The sequence below is a fragment of the Littorina saxatilis genome, linkage group LG7 (assembly GCF_037325665.1).
Source record: "Littorina saxatilis isolate snail1 linkage group LG7, US_GU_Lsax_2.0, whole genome shotgun sequence".
In the NCBI taxonomy this organism is placed as follows: domain Eukaryota; kingdom Metazoa; phylum Mollusca; class Gastropoda; order Littorinimorpha; family Littorinidae; genus Littorina; species Littorina saxatilis.
In genome coordinates, this window is record NC_090251.1 from 39694593 (window position 1) to 39704592 (window position 10000).

Below are 10000 nucleotides of genomic sequence, written 5' to 3' on the forward strand. Positions count from 1 at the left end.
CATTGCTGGGAAATTCAGGTCGCTTCTTCCCAGATGAAATGTAGCAGCAACACATTAAAGTCGCAGTACCCATGTGTGTGCGTGTTTATGTGTAAGCAGCCTCTTGCACTTATGGCAGCATTTGTTTGTTTGTTAGCTTAACGCCCAGCCGACCACGAAGGGCCATATCAGGGCGGTGCTGCTTTGACATATAACGTGCGCCACACACAAGACAGAAGTCGCAGCACAGGCTTCATGTCTCACCCAGTCACATTATTCTGACACCGGACCAACCAGTCCTAGCACTAACCCCATACTGCCAGACGCCAGGCGGAGCAGCCACTAGATTGCCAATTTTAAAGTCTTAGGTATGACACGGCCGAGATTCGAACCCACGACCTCCCGATCACGGGGCGGACGCCTTACCACTTGGCCAACCGTGCCGGTTTATGGCAGCATGACCGAGTTCAGGCTTTTACGTGGCACCGTGCATGTGGTGACACGTGGGGGGGGGGGGGGGGGGTGGTGGGACATGGAAACCGTTTTTGAGTCTGCGCATTGTCTTGACCCTTGTCACACCATGTTTTCTGAAACTAAACTAAACCTGCACATTCTGGCAGAAACGGATACGGCCGTCTTACTCAAGATCTCAAATTTACATATTAATTTCCCTATCTAAACCACACGTGCTTGTTCTTTGAATGACAGAGCGTATATGAGTGTCTGTTAGCACGTGAGGGAATACATCTGTTATCGCGGGGCAACAGTCAAGAAAAGCAAAGAACTAGCCTTTATCTATGGCAGGCAAACGCTCACGAAAAGGTAAGATTTACGCAGACGCGCGTGATGAGTGTGACTTGGTTTACCCACAGATTAGCACGTTCTCTTTTCTCGGTGTATTGTTACTGTTGGGAGAGCTACGAAGGAAGGAAAGTTAGATTGTTGTTGTCGTTCGCTATTGCGGCTTGCGTAGATCTGTGGTTGGTTTAGGTGCGCCTGTTGGCCCAGATCCTCCGACTCAGTTTCTTTCAGGGTTACCCCGCCCTTAGTTCCTGGCTCAAAAACCTAACCCTGGGAACACATGGGGGATTTCTTACCGGGGGTCCCACCCCGGGGTCAGAGCATTTAATGCGGCTCTTACTCGCATGGTGTAACCGTCATAGGTCATGTAGGACATTTATAGGGTAGTCAGTGCCATCTGCAAACCCACCCCGTCCTGGGAGAGACACCACTAGTTGGTCCGGGACTGCTTATTCTATAATTATTTGCAGCTGGCCCCCATATCTGGGGGCCGTTCCCCTATCCGCCACCTGGGGACCCGCCGGGTTGAGGATAGTCGCCCCCCTACTGAGTCTAAAAAAAATCCCTGTATGTGTGTATGTGTGTGTGTGTGTGTGTGTGTGTGTGTGTGTGTGTGTGTGTTTGTTTGTGTGCGTGCGGGCGTGTGTGTGTGCGTGCGTGCGTGTGTGCGTGTGTGTGTGTGTGTGTAGAGCGATTCAGAGAAAACTACTGGACCTATCTTCATGAAACTTGACATGAGAGTTCGTGAGTATGATATTCCCAGATGATTTTTTAACGTTTTTGATCAAACAAATGTAATGACGTCATATCCGGATTTTTGAGATTGTTGAGACGGTGTCACGAACTGAAAACTCTGCTGAACAATCCCTCTCAATGCGGTCAATGCGCATGCGCCAATCTTGGACTTAAAAAATGCGACCCTTTGCCGGAACGAACCATGGGTTATGGTTAGGGTTAGGTTGTTCACGACCTGATTTATCTCCCCATGTTAGCGCATGCGCATTGACCGTACCGCATTGAGAGAGATTATTCAGGCAGAGTTTTCAGTTCGTGACAGCGGCACTATCACGCTCTCTTTTTTCAAGCATTTCTCTTGTTTTGTCTTACAATGCCACCACAGACAAAACGGCCATCGAGCAAGACGACTTCCTCGCCCGCCGTCGCTCGAGGAAGGAGGTGATGGTGGATGCGACGGTGGTTGTGGTGACGCTGGTGTCCGTGGGGATGCAGCTGACGGGGATGTTCGTGCCGGGGTGGTGGACGCTGCCCCCTGACCACCGCCATCACGACGACAGCGAAAGCAACGGCACCACCACCTACGGGCTCTGGACCACCATCAAGTGCAGCGACGGCGACGAGAAGTGCACGGAGATTCCCATCGACACGTCCAAAGCCAACGGTAAGTAGTATTTTACAGTGAAATGTCGTTGATATCGTCATTGTTGTCGTCGTCGTTGTCGTCGTCGTCGTCGTAATTATTATTAGTATCATCATCATCATCAGTGTCAGCATCATCATCATCACCATCACCATCATCATCATCATCATCATCAATAGAGTAACGGAAATGTGTTCTGTGTTTCAGCATGGATACAGTTATCCCAGGTGTTTGAATCTGAAGCTGTAGCATTCAGTGTATTTGCGTTACTGTGCTATGTGATAACAAGCATGAAAGACTGAAGATACATATTATACATGTATCTCCTTAAAAGCGCCTTAATGGTTGGTTATATAGTTGTGTTCTGTGTTTCAGCATGGTTGCAGGTAACCCAGGTGTTTGAATCTGGAGCTGTAGCATTCAGTGTATTGGCGTTACTGTGCTATGTGATGACCAGCGTGAAGGATGAACGCGAGATGTTCCTCTTACTCAGGCGTCTGTCTGTCTTCCTGCTGGCTGCTTCAGGTAAGTTTTTCTGCACGTTTATGCTGTAAAGTTATACAACGTAATAGTATATATACAAAAGAAGTGAACCACACAGGCGCTGCCATGTCATGGCTTGTTGTGATATAGCAATCCGTAAATCCTTTTCTCGCATGTCAACCCTCTTATTACACCCCCGGTATAGGGGTGTGTATAGGATTCGGTCGATGTGTTTGTTTGTTTGTTTGTTTGTTTGTGTTCGCATATAGATCTCAAGAATGAACGGACCGATCGTCACCAAACTTGGTGAACAGGTTCTATACATTCCTGAGACGGTCCTTACAAAAATTGGGACCAGCCAAACACACGGTTAGGGAGTTATTGGTGGATTAAGATTCTACAAGGACTTATAGAGGGACATATTAATGGTCAAAGGGAAATAACCTTCTCAGTTGGTGGCAGTTAGAATGGTTATTTCCCTTTGACCAACGGGGGTGTTTTTCCTACCTCGGAGGAATTTCTTGTTGAATTTAAATTAATATTATTCAGAAGAAGAATTTGCACAGACAGACCATAATTATCATTTGTGGGTATGTTGTAACGGCAGCAATTCTAGCATTATCAGATTGATTATATTTCTCTTGTCTTTATTTTTGCGACATGTCTTTTGTCACATAGGATGTATAATCAAGACATTTTCTTCTGACATTTTTCTAAGTAAGTCGATCACGGGGTAAAAATACCCACTTTTTTTTATTTCAAAAACTGTCCTCAATATCCATGGAGTCTTACTATTTTTGGGGGGTGGAGCGGATGGGGGCTTTGGCTTTCTCTCGTGCGCTCATCTGTGTGTGTGTGTGTGTGGGGAGGGTGTGTGTGTGTGTGTGTGTGTGTGTGTGTGAAATAGTGTGTGTGTTGGTGCGTGCGTGCGCGAGTGTGTGTTTGCACTGTGTGTGAAATAGTCAGTGTGTGTGTGTGTGTGTGTGTGTGAAATAGTGTGTGTGTGTGTGTGTGTGTGTGTGCGTGTGTGTGTGTGCGTGCGTACGTACGTGCGTGCGTGGGTGCGTGCGTGCTTGCGCGCGTGCTTGGGTGTCCAATACTATTTGAGACGCTTTTAGTACATTCGTGCTTTTGAAAGCCCCGATAATGTACACCTCAAACGTCGTACAACACCGCGTACATATGTCTCGCCGAGTCAAGCACAGTGGTCAACGTTTGATAATATCATTTTGTTCGATCCTTGTAAGGCGTGGATGATTGCACAGTATCATTACGCAGCAAAAGAAGTCAAAGACACAGTCTATGTCATTTCCAAACACGTTGTAAGAAGATACTCTAATCATTATCAGACTTATTGTGCCAAATTAATAAGTTCTGGAGTAAACTGCCCTCTTATCTTGTCAAAAAGTAAACTTCGACAATGTCTTATAAAGCGACGATGAGACGACTTGCTTCCTGTCCCAGTGACAGGGCTTCGTATCCCTTACTCATCTAAAGGAAACTCCAAGAATGAGTGACAATGACAATGACAATGACAATGACAATGACAATGACAATTCTTTATTTTACGAGGGTAACAGAATAAGCATGATCATCTTCAAGCCCTAAAACTTGACTCCAAAAAATGAAGGCACAATCCTTCACACAGAAAGCTCATTTTTATGTTAAATGCTCCCAGAAAATAGTAATCACTCACTTCTGAAATAATAAAGCTTATCTTTCCATCAATATTCGGTCTGTTATATATGTCATTTTCTGCGCCTACTGGGAGACGGAAATATCAGACATATACGTCATTTTTAAATGCTGGTACTCCTGCACTTCTATAATCCGTCCACATGTCAGCTTCTTTGCCGGTTAATACATGGTCTTGTTCTACAAAGATATATGTTTTAAACTCGCGGTCGGCAAAAGTGAGACAGTGTCCAACTTAAGTTTTATTAGAGAAATTCAGTGCTAACATGATTTGGATTGTCAAAACTGACAGGGACATTGCGAATAAATGTCTGAAAATCCTATTTCGAAGGCCCCACATTGTTCGGCTGATTAGATAAAAGACGATGGGCGTAGTGGATAAGACACACCTTTTAATCGGACATCGGCCGGAAGGTCGTGAGTTCAAATCCCGGCCGCGGCGCCCTGGTGGGTTAACAGTGGAGATTTGTCCGATCTCCAAGGTCTACTTATGCGCAGACCTGCTATAGTGCCTTATCCCCCCTTGTACACGCAAGCACAAGACCAAGTGCTCACGGAAAAGATCCTGTAATCCATGTCAGAGTTCGGTGGGTTATAGAAACACGAAAATACCCAGCATGTTTCCCCCGAAAACGGCGTTTGGCTGCCTGCCTGAATGGCGGGGTCAAAACAGTCATACACGTAAAGACCCACTCGTGCTAAAAACATGAGTGAACGTGGGAGTTTCAGTCCATGAACGAAGAAGAAGATGAAAGGCGACGAGGTATGACTTCTTCCTTTATCCCCTCCAATCTATGCGTATTAATTTCATGTCTCTAATAGGACTAGATTGCATGAGAGGACGTTGAGAATGATTTTTTTCTTCGTTGAAATTGTAACCTTTCAGTCTGTTTTAATTCCAAAACCCAGAGCAAGTCACGAACAATTGTTTGGGTATAGATTTTAACAAAGTTCATCCAAAAAAAACCAGTTGCTACAATGCAAAAAGGATGTAAGCAAATAGCAAATATCAGAAAAAGGTATTACTTACAGAGACCTCAAACTCTTCTTGGGAAAAAAAACACGACAGTTTTTCCATCAGCAATTAAGTGCCCCCGCGCACACACGCACGCACACACACACACACACACACACACACACACACACACACACACACACACACACACACACATTCAAAAACACACACACACACACAAACACACACACACACACATACACACACACACACACACACACACACACATACACACACACACGAACACACGCATAACATGAGAAAACATGTGTTGATCGACAGACAGTCGAGCCAAAAAAGACCAAATCTTTCAATGATTTAAATGAATTTCAAATTTAAAAATGTTGCATCGAACCATTGAACTGCTTCACCATCACACCATAGACTGGGAAGAGAGTCAGCAACAACAGCACACACACAAAATGCGGTCAGACACGAAATGCTAATAATATTGAAAGCCGAACGCATGCGTGGAGGGTGAACATTCATCATAAAAGTCATAGCGGAAATGGTAATAAACACATATTTTCTTGAACAAATCCAAAAACAAAAAGACTGCCAACGTTCCAAAATTCAGAATAAAAAAACAAGAAAGGTGCATGGGTTGTTGGAACGTTTGTTATTCATTCGCTCGGCTTCCTGACGAGTGGACGTAAACTGATAGAACTATCAAGATAAGTTTTGTGTGAATATTTGTTTGTCTGTTCACTTAAAAGACCGTTGGATCTGTGAATGTATTGTTTTGTCAATAACAAACGTTCCAACAACCTAACTTTCTTGTTTTTTGATTCTACATATTTTCTTAATTATCATCTTTACCGGGCTGCGAGAGACCTTAACTTTAGATGGCGGCTATGGCGGGGATGTAGCTCAGTCGGTAGCGCGCTGGATTTGTATCCAGTTGGCCGCTGTCAGCGTGAGTTCGTCCCCACGTTCGGCGAGAGATTTATTTCTCAGAGTCAACTTTGTGTGCAGACTCTCCTCGGTGTCCGAACACCCCCCGTGTGTACACGCAAGCACAAGACCAAGTGCGCACGAAAAAGATCCTGTAATCCATGTCAGAGTTCGGTGGGTTATAGAAACACGAAAATACCCAGCATGCTTCCTCCGAAAACGGCGTATGGCTGCCTAAATGGCGGGGTAAAAAACGGTCATACACGTAAAATTCCACTCGTGCAAAAAACACGAGTGTACGTAGGAGTTTCAGCCCACGAACGCAGAAGAAGAAGAAGAAGAAGAAGATGGCGGCTACACCAGCGACAAGAAATCAATGTCCGTCCATAAATCTCAGAATGCAAATGATTGTTTCTTCTGGACATTCTGATTAATGGTTTCTTCATCTCGATCCGGCCTTCTCTGTGGTTAGTCCCTGCAAGACCTTGCTCTGTCTCAGTACGGACTGCTTTTTACATTTAGTCAAGTTTTGACTAAATGTTTTAACATAGAGGGGGAATCGAGACGAGGGTCGTGGTGTATGTGTGTGTGTGTGTGTGTGTGTGTGTGTGTGTGTGTGTGTGTGTGTGTGTGTGTGTGTGTGTGTGTCTGCGTGTGTGTGTGTGTAGAGCGATTCAGAGTAAACTACTGGACCGATCTTTATGAAATTTTACATGAGAGTTCCTGGGTATGATATCCCCAGACGATTTTGTTTGTTTGTTCGATATATGTCTTTGATGACGTCATATCCGGCTTTTTTTAAAGTTGAGGCGGCACTGTCACACCCTCATTTTTCAATCGAATTGATTGACATCTTTGTAAAGCAATCTTCGACAAAGGCCAAACTTTGGTATTGCATTTCAGCTTGGTAGCTTAAAAATTAATTACTGACTTTGGTCATTAAAAATATGAAAATTGTAATTACATTTTTGTTTTATATAAAACGATCCAAATTTACGTTCATCGTATTTTTCATGATTTACTGATTCCAAAAACATATAAATATGTTATATTTGGATTAAAAACAAGCTGTGAAAATTTAAAATATAAGAATTATGATCGAAATTAAATTTCCGACATCGATTTAAAAACAATGTCATCTTATTCCTTGTCGGTTCCTCATTCCAAAAACATATAGATATGATATGTTTGGATTAAAAACACGCTCAGAAAGTTAAAACGAAGAGAGGTACAGAAAAGCGTGCTATGCAGCACAGCGAAACCACTACCGCGCTAAACAGGCTCGTCAGTTTCACTGCGTTTTGCACGAGCGGCGGACTACGATCATTGTGAAAAAATGCAGTGCGTTCAGTTTCTTTCTGTGAGTTCCACAGCTTGACTAAATATAGTAATTTCGCCTTACGCGACTTGTTTTCTTCTTTTTTGTGTTAAATAAACATGTGTTCGTTTTCTTGTTCTTCTTCAAGTAAACATCATACTATGATATCCCATCTTATAATTTACTGATTAGCCACCAAATAGGTACAAATAGGTCACACGTTTGTTAGTCTCTTCTGTTCCTTTTTGGTCAGGCTCTTTCTCTCGTTTCAGCCGCGCGTGTATGTTCATTTGGAAAACACTTCTTTTCTTGTTCTTGTTCTTGTTGTTCTTGTTGTTGTTCATTTTCCTCTTCGTCTTCTTCTTCTGTGAAAAATGGTGCTGTCATGTGATGTCTCCTCTTGTTGTTTAACAAGAAGCCAAACAGGTAAAACAGCACAGGGTTGCCTCTTTTGTGATACCTGTGACACTCGTTCTCTACCTTGTCTTTCACCCTGTTTCTCCGTCTGTTTGTCTGTCTGTCCGTCCGCCCGCCCGCCCGTCCTTCTGTCAGCCCGTCCGTCCGTCCGTCCGTCTCTCTCTATCTCTCTCTATCTCTCTCTCTCTCTCTCTCTCTCTCTCTCTCTCTCTCTCTCTCTCTCTCTCTCTCTCTCTCTCTCTCTCTCTCTCTCTCTCTCTCTCTCTCTCTCTCTCTCTCTCTCTCACCTACTCACGGATCATAATAACCAATTCTAGCATTTGTCCTTGTTTGACTTTTTTTTCTGCAGCCGTTGCAATCCTGATCGGCATGGCAGTTTTCCTGAAGAAGTCGGCAGGACTGGCTCGCTACCCACAACGCACTACGGCCGGCGGCCATCTTGACTGGCCCATCTTCTTTTCCATGGCGGCTGCGGTTCTGTCCATCATCATTGCGGTCGCCGTTGGTGTGCGCCTGCGCAGAGATCACGTGACCGAGCTTGTTGTTCCGACACAATGAAAGACGTGACGCCGTCGCCTGTTGTTGTTGTTGCTGTTGTTGTTGTTGTTGTTGTTGTTATTGTTGCGCGGGGGTCAGGTGACGGCGCAAACTATTTAATTGTCTTTCTTGTCGTCTTTGTTCATCTTCTTCTTCCACACTGTTTATTAAACTTGTCTTTTAACACATGTTCTGACTTTGTAAACAGTGCCCCTATCCCTTTCTTCCATTTGTTTCCGATTTCTTCAATGTTGTTCATTTTGTTTTCATTGCGGATTTATGTGTTGTTTTCTTTGTTTGTTTGTTTGTTTGTTTGTTTGATTGTTTGTTTATTTGTGTGTTTTTGTTGTTGTTCATGAACGGTTGATTTTTCTTTGCGTCGAAGTCAATTTGTTTTAATTGAATTATACCTTGATGATTAAACCAGCTTCTTATTCATTTTTATGTTGTTGTTGTTGTTGTTGTTGTTGTTGTTGTTGTTGTTGTTGTTGTTGTTGTTGTTGTTGTTGTTGTTGTTGTTCTTCTTCTTCTTCTTCTTCTTCTTCTTCTTCTTCTTCTTCTTCTTCTTCTTCTTCTTCTTCTTCTTCTTCTTCTAGACGTCGTCGTTAGAATGCTGCTGCTGCTTTTTCTCCTGATCATGACGATGATGACGACGACGACGACGACGACGATGATGATGGTGTTGGTGTTGGTAGTAGGAGTGGGGGTGGTGATGATAATGGTGGTTAGGTTGCGATGGTACATTGTTGTAGAGTAGAAGATTGCGAAGAGGAGATAGTTGTCTTGCAGGCAGTGTCGCCGTCAGAGAATCTAACGGTCAGAAACTGTGACTCAACAGAAATAAACGAGAACGACCGAACAGCGGCTCGTAGCAAATACGCAAACACGCTAAGTCACAGTTTGTAAGAGAACACGCGTAGTGCGTAGTGAATGCAAGTGTTGCGGTGACAGCACTGTTAATCAACATTAGAGTTTGAGACGAGCACAATGGCCTAGTGGTTCAGACGTTGAGTGGAAGGATCGGGGTTCGAATCCACGCCGTGTCTGATGGGTTAAGGGTGGAGATTTTCAGTTCTGATCTCCCGGGTCAGCTTATGTGCAGACATGTTAGTGCTTTATCCTCCTACGTGTGTACACGAAAGCAGAAGACCAAGTACGCACAGTAAAATTGTGTAATTTATGTCAAAGTTCGGTAGATTAACTTATAAAAACACAAACATATCCAGCATGCACGTCTCGACAACGGACTATGGCTGCCTGAATGGCGGGCGGTCATACGGGTAAAAACACACACACAAAAACGCTCCTGCAAAGCACGAGTGTACGTGGGAGTTGCAGTCCATAGACGCAGAAGAAGAATAAAAGCTTGACTTTTAAAGATATAGATCTAAGTTCAGTCTCACAGATTATGCACACTCACACTGATTCGTTTTTGTTTTTTTCAACTGAGAAGCTATCAATGTTAAATCAACTTTGACAAGAT

The 10000-nt window shown here is 43.8% G+C and overlaps 1 protein-coding gene across 2 annotated transcripts in view; it reads left to right on the plus strand.

The window, feature by feature from the left end:
- LOC138971438 (uncharacterized) overlaps positions 1 to 8939 on the plus strand; it is a 13224-nt gene extending 4285 nt beyond the window's left edge. For both annotated transcript variants that reach the window (XM_070344169.1, XM_070344168.1), the window contains exons 3-5: positions 1901 to 2179; positions 2534 to 2683; positions 8330 to 8939. In XM_070344169.1, the coding sequence (XP_070200270.1) occupies positions 1901 to 2179; positions 2534 to 2683; positions 8330 to 8538 (638 nt within the window). In that variant the 3' untranslated portion in view covers positions 8539 to 8939. The remainder of the gene's footprint in view (positions 1 to 1900; positions 2180 to 2533; positions 2684 to 8329) is intronic.
- The last annotated feature ends 1061 nt before the right edge of the window (positions 8940 to 10000 follow it).